The sequence below is a fragment of the Myotis daubentonii genome, chromosome 9, assembly GCF_963259705.1.
Source record: "Myotis daubentonii chromosome 9, mMyoDau2.1, whole genome shotgun sequence".
NCBI classification, from domain to species: Eukaryota; Metazoa; Chordata; class Mammalia; order Chiroptera; family Vespertilionidae; genus Myotis; species Myotis daubentonii.
Window position 1 is genome coordinate 54,288,925 of NC_081848.1, and position 13,012 is coordinate 54,301,936.

Consider the following 13,012-nt stretch of genomic DNA (forward strand, 5'->3'; position numbering starts at 1 on the left):
TGACTATACTTCCTAAAGTGCACTATGAATTGCTATTTTTCATAAATCCTCTAGTTAGCATGTGAACAGATCAATTACACCACACTGTACTTTTGGCGTTAAAAGCATTATTTTAAAAAATGCAAACATTTATAATATAGGAGAATCTGACCATCCTGTTTTGCATGTCTTCATCTGTTACTAGATTAGAATCCTGACATAACACAGTGGCTTAAACCTCTCTTTACTGGAAAAGGTTCTGCAGTGGAAAGAAATTCATTGATTATTGAGTGTGATGTAATGTATAGTTTTACTGTGATAGTAAGTCCACATTTAATAGTAACGATGATAGAAATTCACCTTTATTGGTATTGTACTAAGTAAGCACTATATAAAGTACTTTTAAAAGCACTGCCTCATTGAATCCTTTCAACAAGCATATGAGATAGGTACTGTTGTTTCATTTCACACATGAGAAAACAGAAGGTTAGAGAAGTTAAATCACCGCCCAAGTAGGTGGCACAGTTGGTTTGAATCTCACCAACTCCAAAGCTCAGGCTCCTCCCAGAGCACTCTAGCACATTATCTAGAATCACGCCTAGACTGCTTTCATTGGCTCTTTTGTTGTTATTTTTATTGTTTACTATTTCAAATTAATGTTATGCTTTAAATACAGGATTCTAAAGCCAACTTTTTGTTCTATGAGGTTATTTTTTGAGTGTCGTTAAATCAAAAGCTCTTTACGTATCTTTCCAGGTATCTCTTTTCTTCTTATTTCCCTGGCACTGCACAGCTCCTCAATTCTCTGTCCAGTTAACAGTGAATACAGCTTCCTCCTTCCTTACTCTACTTTTCTCTTGCAAATTCTTTCCCAAGTGTCCTCCCAATATGATTCCAGCTGCCTTGCCGGTACCTCCAGAAAGCCTCCCCCCACCCCCCACCCCCCCACCCTTCCCCTCCCCCCCATCCTGTACTTCTGGGTCTGGCTGTGCTGGGACCTACAGGCATCTGCATCCCCACTTATCCTGACTACTGTGGTTACAGGGGCCTCTTTTGAATGCAGACAGCCAGTCAGCCAAGTCGAAATTTATACCAGAAATCTATTACCTAATTTTTAAACAAAATGACATGAAATCAGACTTGAAGATATCAAAAACATGTCTAGTTTTTGATTTAAGCAAGAAAATCCACATTGTTACTGTTTCCACCACAGAATAATTTACTGCAACAGGAGTTCTGGATCTTATGCCAGAAATGAGGTCCTCTAACCAATGTCAAGGCCAATTATCTTGTGGTGGATCCCACAACAAAAGCAGACTATTGTGATTAGAGTCAGAAGCACCACCCAGAGAAGTTGGAAAGCTTCTGGGGATTTCTTACGTTCAGTTTTTATTTTCTCTCCCCATGTGTCTGCTCAGATACACTACCAGGAACTTTGTGTGTGGGCACCGAGCGTCTTATGTTAGCTGGGGAGACGACAGGGGCGATGGGTTGGGAGTGACCTGCCGCAGGTCTGGATGTGAGCAGGAGCCATGCTGAAGGCTGTGTGCCTGCGACACTATGAAGGTGACCACAGTCAAGCCCCTTCGATAGGTCCCAGCCTCCTCCCTCCCCTAACCTCCATCCCAAACAAGCTGCCGGGTAGCCATCCCGTGGTTTCTTGCTGGGAAGGGAAAGCCCAGGTGGCTATGTTCAGGAGCACTTACCCCACAGTAAAGAACTGCCTCATCTCCTGTCTCCGAGACCTCATCAGTTGCTTATACTCCCCGATCCGGAGCTTTTTGCCGTCAACAATGCAGGTGCGTTTCGGTCGAGGTTTGTATTTATAGTTCGGGTACTTCTCTAAGTGGATTTTGCTTAGCCGGGCCTGCTCTTCATAATAAGGTTGCTTCTCTTGGTTGGACATGGATTTCCAGCGAGACCCTGGACATAAAAATAACCTTAAGTGCCCAAATGATGAAGGTAACATATTCCTGGCAAATACAACTAGGCATACCTCCCATCTGTGCTCTGAGTGGCCCCTAGTACCACATACCTCTGAGCCTCACCGCTAGCCTGCTAGACTATAGAGCAAAGAATAGTTTTATTTGATTCATTATATTATTTCCCTCAATAACTTAAAGTAACTTAAAGATGGTGTTACAATAAGTGCATTGTTTTAAAACATGTCTTTGCTGCTTAAAGGTCATCTCCCACACCAAAGTCGTTCCCCCTCCCATCTGCCCCCCCTCTCTCCAGAGGGTTAAACACCTAATCTTGCCTCTTGTCAGTGTGACAGGGCTCTCAGGAAAAACATTCTTAGGTCCAAAAACTCAAACCTCTCTCTCACTCCAAGCATCTCTAGCAAAGCGATCATTTGATAAGATGTCAGCAGATAGGCTATCCCTCCATATACCATAACCTACTGTGCACACCATCTCCCCTGGCCTAAGGTAATGAAAAAGCCTCAACTCTACTTAAGAAGTGATAATTTTGCAGCCGGAAGGTACCATTGGGATTATATACACCATTTTCAAGTACTATAAACGTCCATTCAAAGCTGTCCCAATGAAAGTACAAAAATTTTTAATATGGTTTATACAGGAAGAAGCAAAAGTATTCACTCCTCTAATATTGTTTATAAAGAATTATCTAAACACTTGATGAAGAAGGGATGTGTTTTTTTACATGTATCAAATTGCATTTTTGTGTCTCGCTGGCAAATAAAGCGGTAACAGCTGTGCTGACTGGATGGGAGCTATTCTTCAGTGGAGATTTTTCATACATAAACAAATGGAAAAGTTGTACAAATATTCTCTGTAGCCAGCAATATCCTGGTCTGCTTTAATAGCCCATCCATCCCTGCTCCTTCCTGGTTGTTGTGAATGTTGGAAAGTCCATGCAGGTAGCTCCTCAGTGTCCCCCTCACTTCTAGCAGCTTCGAACCCAGCTAACAGAGGATGCTTGGTGCTCTTGTGCTTAAAAGTTTACATTTTAATGAATACACTTACTATATTCTTAATAATTTTTTCAGAGAATGCACACCAATAATATAGATTCCCCACAGCTGCCAAAATGGAAACAGAGAAGTTCTGTGCCCATCTGGGAGCTTACTCATACTGCTGCTAAAATGGCCAAAAGAAAGAAAAAAAATTTCAAAGTTAAATATCAAACTTTAAGTACAAAGGAAACCTTGGTTTTCTTTAGAATGTCTATTAATTAGAACAAACTTAATGTAAGCATTGGGAGCATTTTGGTTTGAAAAGTATTTAAATTAGAAGGAATAATACCTCTATGCATATCTCTGAAACTCTAAAAATAAATTTAATTGTAACGACATTTACTATCCATTGCGAAATTCAAATGGAAAAATGGGAAAAAAAAAGGGGGGGGAAATTTGTATTTTAACATTTCACCACTATTTGATCTCATGTATGTTTTGAATTTTCTTAGAGGTCACTGCCTCAAAATGTCTCAGAATCAAGTTAAATTATTTATACAGTGACAAAACATGTGTATTTGTGTGTGTCCAGATCACTGATATTCACTCAGGTTAAATATTTATTGCTTTTGAACAAAACATTTAAAAAATGAAAACCACAGTTTAAGTCTCTAATGTTTTTCGGCTTCTTTGCCGGCTCCCTTTGAGATTTTGTCACATCCTGACAGCTTAAATAGAACAGTGCCTTCTGTGTTTTTTCTTTTTAAAGAGGAAACATGTTGACTGTAATGCTGCGTGTTGAATAAAATATGTTCAATATGTTGAGCACAATAATTCCAAACTGTATAATCCGCACGAGGCAAGCTTTACACTAATAGAGCAAGGCTTGAGTTTAATCCTGAGAAACGGGAGGATCACTCCGGCAATTCACCGCAAAATGGGCCTCTGCCCTGTGGTCTAATGTGTTCAGCTCGCTGCTATGAAATTTGAACTAGTCACATCGTATTAAAGTAAATGTAGTTTTATTTTACAGCTTCTAAAGTTATCATTAGAGGCACTGTTCTGCACTCCATGAACTTCACACGATGTGGGGACTCACCCCCACGTCTGTGATGAGTTCTTTCAGAGGGACATGTGAACAAGAATACAACCGCCTAAAACTGTAGGCTCTGAACGTGTTTCCAAGTTTCATAGTTGCTTAGGAATTTAAGAAGACTGAGTAAGGAGAGGAGAGAAAGCTTGTCTCCGTAACTGCTGTGTAGCAGTGACCTCTCAGAGCTGCCAAATTCATAGCATTAACACATCCTAGAAATAGTTTTGTCTCTAAAAGACGTTTTTAGTCAGTCCTGCCCTGGCACCCTGTGGATGTCAGAACTCCCAAAGCTAAATGCCACTTTCTGGGGCAGGGGACACAGAGGTGGTGACAAAGTCTCCCATGGCAGCTTGCTGGGCTATATCTAACTTCTGCAAACCAGTCTCCTTTAGGTATCAAATGGTGCCCCTGCTTTCCATTCTTGGGACACTCATGGGGTAGAAGGTCAGCCTCAGTGGCTGCACTCACCTAAAATTTTGCTAATGTTGGAGTTATGCATGTCGGGGAAGGCCTGAAGAATTTTCCTCCTCTCATCCTTCGCCCAAACCATGAATGCATTCATTGGTCGCTTGATGTGTGGCTCGCTGCTGGCCCGGCCACGGGCATCCCTGTAGACTCGTGCTTCAGCCACAGTGGCACCTCCTGTTGGCCAACAATAATACTGCTGTAGTTTAGCTGCAGAGCCATTCATTGCTTTACTTCCTGTAATGTCAGGGCAGGAAGAACAAGACGGGTGCAAAGCATTATTATCTGGATCATGGAACAGCTTGCTGCCTGGTTCAGCTGCCTTCCCTAGGCCCTTCTCTTCCTTTTAAGGGACCTCTCGGAAGCAGAAGACAGTTTCAAATGACGATTCACAGGCCCTTCTGACATAGGCCTCAGAGACACACTGGGCAGCATGAATGGTGCATGTTTTTATACGCCTAGTACATTTTTTAAAACAATCAGTTGCAAGTGATGATGAAGTAACGACGGGCATTATTTTATGCTAAACTTTCCTGATGACATTCCTCTCTTTGAGAGCAGACCCTTACCTATCATTTTAGCCTCATTTGCCAGAAATTGAAGCCACTTCAAACTGTCTCTTTCCCCCCAGTAGAATCTCTTTCACAATATTGGGCCTTGGCCAGTGGTCTTCTCAGTGCCTGGAAGGAAGCCCCTTCTCCCACTCTTCACACTAAGTCCCACTCTTCCCTCAAGGCCTGTTCAAATGTGATGTGTTTCATGAATTAATTAAGTCAATAAAAATATTAATTGAGCCATTACTGTGAGTTAGGTTTTAGGCCAGGTGCTAGGGATACAAAGGTGAATAAAATAGCCCCTGCTTTTAAGTAGCTCACTGTTCATGGGGCGACAGACCCCAAGAGACAACTGTCACGGCGTATAAGGTAAGTGCTTATAACACTGAAGTAAACAGGGTTCCGAGAGGGCACCGGACAGGAAAGCCAGCTAGTACCCTAGGAGAGGTCCTATCTAAGCTGAGTCCTGGAGGATGAGTAAGAATTAGCACGTGAGCTAAGACAGATGGGAAGGGACAGGAACAGCATCTGTAATGATGCCTCCAGGCTGCATTCATTTTGTTGCCTTTATGCTATATGCTTCAAAGTTATTACTTGTCTGTGTGACTATCTCTCTCTAATTTTTCCACTCCATCCCCAGGAATATGAGACCCCTAAAGCTGGTGTTTATGTTTACTCCCTCTTGTATCCCAGGATTTCCCACATAGTATATCTTTATTTAAGGTAAAAGATTGTTTGGTCTTCAACTCATATGCAAAAGTAGTAGACTAAAGACATGCACTCCAAGGGTCCTGATATATCTTCCTGCTGCTTAAGGGTAGTTCTTTAACATCCTCTACAAAACTGTGTCTAAATTCCTGACATTAGTTATAGTTTCCGAAAAGGTGAGTCTAGTAACAACCTAGATTGAAAGCTCCTTGAAGACATGGCAGGAACCGGCCTGGGTCCCAGTAAAGCACCTGGCATGTAGAGTTTCAATTAGTAACGTGTGTTAAATTAATGAATGATTGAATAAATCAATGGAATGAGTGAACATAGCTCCCGCTTGCTTCCATGCACCAGCATGACACACTGATGCATGCTTCACAATGTGTCAATGACGAAACATCTCCCTGTAGATTGAGAGCTTCTCTAGTTAAATGTAGTGTTGGACAGACAGACGGCAAGCCAGCACTTCTACTGCATAAAGCAGAAAACCTACTCCCCAAAGCTTAGAAGCAAAATATACATTAAAACCAACATTTTTACTTTCTGGACAAAGTAAATCCTTTCAGCTCAGTGGACTGATTATACAGGAACAACAGGACTCAATCAATCCCTGGCCCATCTCCTCCATTTCCAGATACCTTGATTGTGCAGAAATTCATTTGTGTCGGATATAGGAATAAATCAGAACAATAAAGTACACTATTATTTGGCAAATATGGCCATCGTTTGTTGCAAACAAAAGACAGGATAAAAGGGCCAAACTGGATGGTAGTGTTAATTCTTTTCCAAACATGAAGGCGGGCAGAGGGGCCACTTTCTGAGGACCCTGCAAACAAAACCATTTTTATAAACAGGCCTTCTTTTAGGCCTAGTAGACAGAATGATCCCTTACATGAAAAGACTCAGATCCCAAGATGCATAACTAATATGCTACCTTTTTGCCACCATACCCACAGTACATTAATTTCATTTAAAATGCACTGACCATACAGGATAAACTGATTTCACTTTATATGGGTTTGACAGCCATGTTTATTGTGCAGTGAAATGTAGTGTAGCTTCCAGCTGACAATATCCATCAACACGGGGCAATATGCTGACTGCTGGGCCAGATGAAGGCATACATTACTCTGGCAGTGAAACACTCATTCAGACACGACAGTGTCTTCTCCTGAGGATCACTCCAGTAATTTATGATGCCCTCCATGCCATTACTTTACAACTGACATGGATGCAGCAATTTATATACTTGCATGCATACACATAAAAGAAGACGGGCTTGCGGAGAATGCCATATGCAAAGACATTTCAATATTATTCTAAGTTAGTTACTATGCCACAGGTGATTGACATTGGAGATTTGCTCTTATTGTCATAGCTTTCTCTCCACCTCCAACAACCTAAAATAGCCAGCTTTTCTTCATTTAAAAGATGTATTTTCATTGTGAATAGGATGTTTTAATCTCCTACAACCTAACAGGGATCATGGTGGATTTTTAGATTCTGTTTCAGTAGATCTTCTATTCCAGATCAATTGATTCTCCCAGACACATCACACATTTGCCCCATCTCTCCCTGTCTCAGTCCATTCCACACTCGTAGCATATCCTTTCCACTCTCTTCTATCTTACTAAACTTTACCTTTTTCCAAGGAAGAGGGTTCAGGTTTTACCCCATCAACTGCCCTCCACTGACCTTGCCTCTTTCTCCCATAGTACATTTTGTCTCATGACACTGACACTGGATTAATTACACAGCAGATTTCTAGGAGTCACAGGACTGCTCTAGGAAATTAAGAAATCCAAGCATGGTACAGAGTATAAAATAAAAATTAGGAAAGATAAAATAGAAAATGCTCACTTCTCTTTTTCCTTGTCTCCTCTTCTCTCTTCCAAGGGGAGTAAATTGAAAAAATGAATGGGACATCCTAAGGAAAACTAGGAATGTCTATGAACCAAGATTTGGGAAGAAGAAGAGACTTATCTTGGGAGATCATTTTTAAACTGAACATCTGATCAGAATCAGAATTTTAGGAAAGTATTAAGAGGCCTCAAAATCAAAAGAATATTTAGAAAGTGTCCTTTAATTTCCCCAAACTTTGCTTTATGAAACAGAATGGTTAAAGAATAATTGTTGCAACAATAGAAATACATATTAAATTCAGAAATTTAAAAATGGATTCTATGAAAGCCCTTTTAAACACATAACGAAAATTCTATAGAACAGTAAAAGATTGTTTTTAAAAGGTATGCTATTAGTCTGAATATTTAAAGCCTAAAATCCATGTTCTGTTCTAATTAACTTTAAAATCTACATATCAAGTGTGACTTCATACTGCTTCATTCATTTTTGAAAATAACATCAAGGTGTTTTGGGGTTGTTTTTTTAAAGCCACTTTATCCTGAAATAGCCAATGCTCTGTGTCAGAATCCGGAATTGTCCTAGGGAATGTCTCACAATCTATAAGGCAGCTTCTTTTACTTTTTCTAGCAGAGGATCATTTATTCATGTTGTGTCTTCTCATGGAAAACATTTGGAAGAAGCTTAGAACCACAGCTATGTACCTGGACTACTGCTTTCCAGCTGATCCAAGAGTCTTTAATTATCAACAAAAGCATTCCTAAATGACAGTTGCTGAAAGGCCAGAGGTCAACAGAACCACATTAGGCACACTGGTCCCCTGTACTCCCAGCATTCCTGCTCACTCCAACTTCACCGAGGGGCTTGGATTGATTAATTCACCCTTCATCTCCCATATCACAGTTTGTGTAAAGGCAAACTTTCAGTTAGGTAAAGAAAGATTGTGTATGGGGAGAAAATAGAAATTATAAAGGAAAAGACTTCCTTAGGAATCTGAGATTTAAATGATTTAAAGAGAAGACAGAAAGTTGAGTTTTTCCAGGTGGGTTGGAAAGAGGGCCAGTTTAACCACCATAGCCTATGGCAATGGTCCTAAACTAATCCTAGAGAGGCCCCTTTCCTGGGTAAATTCCAAGAGTTATGTGAGTGAATGAGTAAGTGTTTGGTGTGTGCTTTTGTATACATAAAGTTCTCACTAAGGAGGAGCTTTAGCTAGTTCTATAATGTGCCTGGTAATCATTTATGCATGCATTAATTTAGCAAACACTTCTGACACATTTTTAGGTGTACCCAGCATTGTGATCAGGTATTCAAAGAATAACAACACATGTGCCTTGCTTTTAAAAAATTTGGTCCCGTGAGGGAAACAGACACATAAAGAAAAAATTACAAAACAGTATAAGTACTAACAAAGGTAATTTTAATATACTATGACAGCAGATAAGTGACTCTATGAATGATATTGGAATGGACAGAGATGTATATCAGGAAGCTTCAGAGAGGAATTAGTGCTTGAAAGCATATTAAAGGAAGAGTAAGATTTTACCAGCAGGTATGGGTGTACAAGCACTCCTGGCTGGAGAATCAGCATGAATGAAGGCACAGAATTATAGTGAAAGCATAGTAGGTTATGGGGAATAAAAAGAAGCTGGCTATGGCTTAGGCTTATAGAGAAAATAGAAGAATATTAAGAGATGAAATTAGGAAAATAAGCAGGGGCCAGATTGCTAAATATCCTTGAATGCCAAGCCAAGATTTGTTTAAGGTAATTAAGCAGGCATGAACAAATATATTCTAGAAGAGATCAAAATGAAAACTTAATGAGAAATTACCACTGAATGGTCTCAATGATCACTAGTAAAATAAGGAATAGAGAAAAATAAGGCGAATAAATACCACACAAGCCCATTACAACTTACACTTTGTCAGACAGAATGTGATCTATGCAAAATGTTGGCACAAAAGATTCTCTTCTGGGATCTAGTTCTGGTAATGGCAGAATAGCTTATGTCAGACTAACCCTCAAGCAGATATTAATTACAAACTCTGGAAAAAAATATGAAAGAGCAACCATTCGAAGTCATTGGAGATTTACCAAAATTAAAAAGAAACTGGAGAGGATTCAATCCTAGAAAGAAAAGAATTTCACTGAAATCCTTTTTTGTTTGTCTCATAGCTTTTCCATGAAGACACTCTGTAGTCTGCCTAGACTTCACAGAGTCTTCTGACACATTTATCCAATTAAGACTGACTTTCTATTTTCATTCTAGCTATTCCACAATTTCAACAGAATCAGCAAGTAATTTAACTGCCTTCTAACACAAAAATTAACATTCTTAATAAAGGAGGACAATGAAAACCAGAGTTTCCACGATGTACAATACATAATAAAAATTACTAGTTGTCCAAACAACCTGGAAAATGTGACCCAGAAACAAACAAACAAAAAATGTCAACAGAAAGAGTAGCTGAGATGACTCAGTGTACTGAGTAGACAAGCACTTTAAAGTATCCATCATAAATATGTTCAAGGACTTAAAGGAAAAGATTGTCATAATGGAAGTATAGAAGGGGGAGAGCTCAACATAGAAATAAAATAAAAAACGGAAATTCTAGAAGTGAAAAGTATATTTGAGATGAAAATTCACTGAATAGTCTTCACAGAGGTTTCAAGTTCAGATAAAGGGTCCATGAACTTGAAAATATATCAAAAGAAATTATGAATAGTCTCAAAAACATTAAGGAAAAAAGCTGAAAAAGTAAAAAGAGACTCAACAATCTGTAGAACAATATTAAGTGTTCTAAAATATGTGTAACTAGAGTTCCAGAAAAAGAGAGGAGGAAGAATCATAACTGAAAGTATTTGAAAAAAAACACTGCCCGAAAATTACCTGAAGTGGGTGAAAAACATCAATTTATAGGTTCAAGACATTCAGATAAGCAGTCAGTATAGATACAAAGAAAACCATACCTAAACATTAGTCAAACTGCTGAAAATCAAAGACAAAGGGAAAAGTTCATACAAGGTAACAAAAATACAAATAATAGGTTATTAGAAACCATGAAAACTAGAAGGCTATTGAACATCTTTAGAATGCTGAAAGAAGAAAAAAAAAGCTCAATTCAGAATTTTATCCAGTGAACATGTTTCAAAAATAAATGTGAAATACATTTTCAAAAAAATAAAATCTAAGAGAATTAATTACCTGCAGAACCATAACAAAAATGAATAAACATGTGGAAAAAGTAAAACTTGCTCTCTTATCACATACGACATTCAATCATTAATTCGAGATGAATCATAACAAAACCAAAGCAACAACTGTAACAATCCTCAAGGAATAAATAGGAGGATATTTTAGTGACCTTGGAATAGCAAAGATTCTTTGATATGGCATATAAATCATGAAATATACAAGAAAAATGACAAATTGAATTGCATTAAAATTAAGACTGCTCATCAAAAATCATTGTTAAGGAAACCAATGTCAAAGCACATACTGGGAAAAGATATTCACAATGCTCATATCTAACAAGACCTTGCATCAAGAATATACATGCCCGGCCAGCATGGCTCAGTAATTGAGCATTGACCTATGAACCAGTAGGTCACGGTTCCATTACATGGTTAGGCACATGCCGGGTTTTGGGCTCCATCCCCAGTGTGGGGTGTATAGGAAGCAGCTGATCATGATTCTCTCTCATCATTGATGTTTCTATCTCTCTCTCCCTCTCCCTTCCTCTCTGAAATCAATAAAAATAAAATTTAAAAAGAATATATAACATTGGAAAATATGTTCTCCCATGCAGCGGACTTTCTTGTTGTTTTGTTGATGGTTTCTTTTGTTGTAAAGACCTTCACACAAACAAACAAAAATAATCTCATTTAAAAATGTGTAGAAGTCTGGAATAAACACTTCACAAAAGAAAACACAGTTATGACCAATGAGTACTTGAAATGGAAATCCATATTATTAGTAATCAGGAAAATGCAACTTTAAACAACAATGATATACCATTTCCCACCTGCTAACATGGTTTACTACATTAAATATTGGCAGGTAGATAGAGCAACTGGGACTCTTAATGTATTGGTGTGAATTGGCATAACCATTTTGGAAAACAGTTAGGCAGTTTATTATAAAGAAAAATACACCCAGCAATTCTACTCTGAGGTACTCATCCAAAACAAATGAAAACAGTTTTATGTAAGAACATCATTGTAGTTTTATTCATAATAACCAAAGATGGAAAATAATTGGAGAATAAATAAATTGTGTTATATACATATAATGGGATACTATTCAAAATAAAACTGTTTTAACTCTTAGTTTAAAAATAAAGATAGAATGAAAATAAAACAGAAAACCAACCAAACAAAAGTGATCTTTTTGGAAAGATTCTTTCTGTTGACCTGAAAGAACCAAACCAAAACAAAGTAACCAATTTGGCTATCCTAGTAATTTACTTGACAGAAAAATACATTTCATTTTTGAGCCAGAACCTTAATCATTAGGGAAATGAAGTGTTCATCTTCAGAGAAGAAGGGATGCCAGGGTTGAAGAATATGGTTTGTTCTTTATGCCTTTTATAAAAGACTAGTGGTGCACTGGGAGGGGGGAGGGTTTCCTCAGCCCAGCCTGTGCCCTCTCACAGTCTGGGACCCCTTGGACATCCTTAGCGCTGCCGAGGAGGCAGGAGAGGCCTTTAGGTCAATTTGCATATTACCCTATTATTATATAGGATTAGCTAGATAGGTTAGCAAGTGTCATCATTTAAAGAAGGTGAATGCAAAATATGAAAGGTGCAGTTTTTTTGAGCTGAAGATTGGTGAAAGAATAGACACTAGTGGTGCAAAAACAAAAGATGAATTACTTATGGTACTTTGATTAAGGTGTAAATTCTTCATTTGTCCAATGTGGGAGAAAGCCATAGGCTAATTATCATTTCCCTGTTTTTATCTTAAGGTTCTTTAATTCCACTACAAACAAATATCCTACTTACCTCACGTATTGAACTTATCTATACCAAGAAATTCACTGAATAAACTAGAGAGATAGGTAGGTAGATAGGTAGGTAGATAATAGATAGATGAAAAAAAGAAAGAGAGAGAGAGAGAGAGAGAGAGAGAGAGAGAGAGAGAGAGAGAGAGAGAGAGAGAAAGGAAGGAAGGAAGGAAGGAAGGAAGGAAAGAAAGAAAGAAAGGAGAAAGAAAGAGATAGAGAACACTTTGGAAACAGACATGTCACTAATTAGAGTACCAAAGTAATTCTTTAAAGAGCAGTTTACCTTTTTGACTACACTAGGTCAACAATCAATTTATAGGATAGAAACACTAGGTATGTTGTGTTACATGCTGTTAAGTCGGTTCTGACTCCTGGTATCCCTTATAAAGAGTGATGTCCACAATATTCTGTCCTCAACAGCCCTGCT

At 38.5% G+C, this 13,012-nt stretch overlaps 1 protein-coding gene across 26 annotated transcripts in view; it reads right to left on the reverse strand.

Moving 5' to 3' along the window:
* The window catches only part of SOX6 (SRY-box transcription factor 6), a 550,404-nt gene that overhangs the window by 12,647 nt on the left and 524,745 nt on the right, over positions 1-13,012 (reverse strand). For 22 of the 26 annotated variants that reach the window (XM_059709018.1, XM_059709013.1, XM_059709014.1 and 19 more), the window contains 2 exons: positions 4,461-4,694; positions 1,686-1,902 (listed from right to left, as the gene is read on the reverse strand). In XM_059709018.1, the coding sequence (XP_059565001.1) occupies positions 1,686-1,902; positions 4,461-4,694 (451 nt within the window). The remainder of the gene's footprint in view (positions 1-1,685; positions 1,903-4,460; positions 4,695-13,012) is intronic. The other 4 variants (XM_059709003.1, XM_059709025.1, XM_059709024.1 and 1 more) reach the window with 1 other exon arrangement.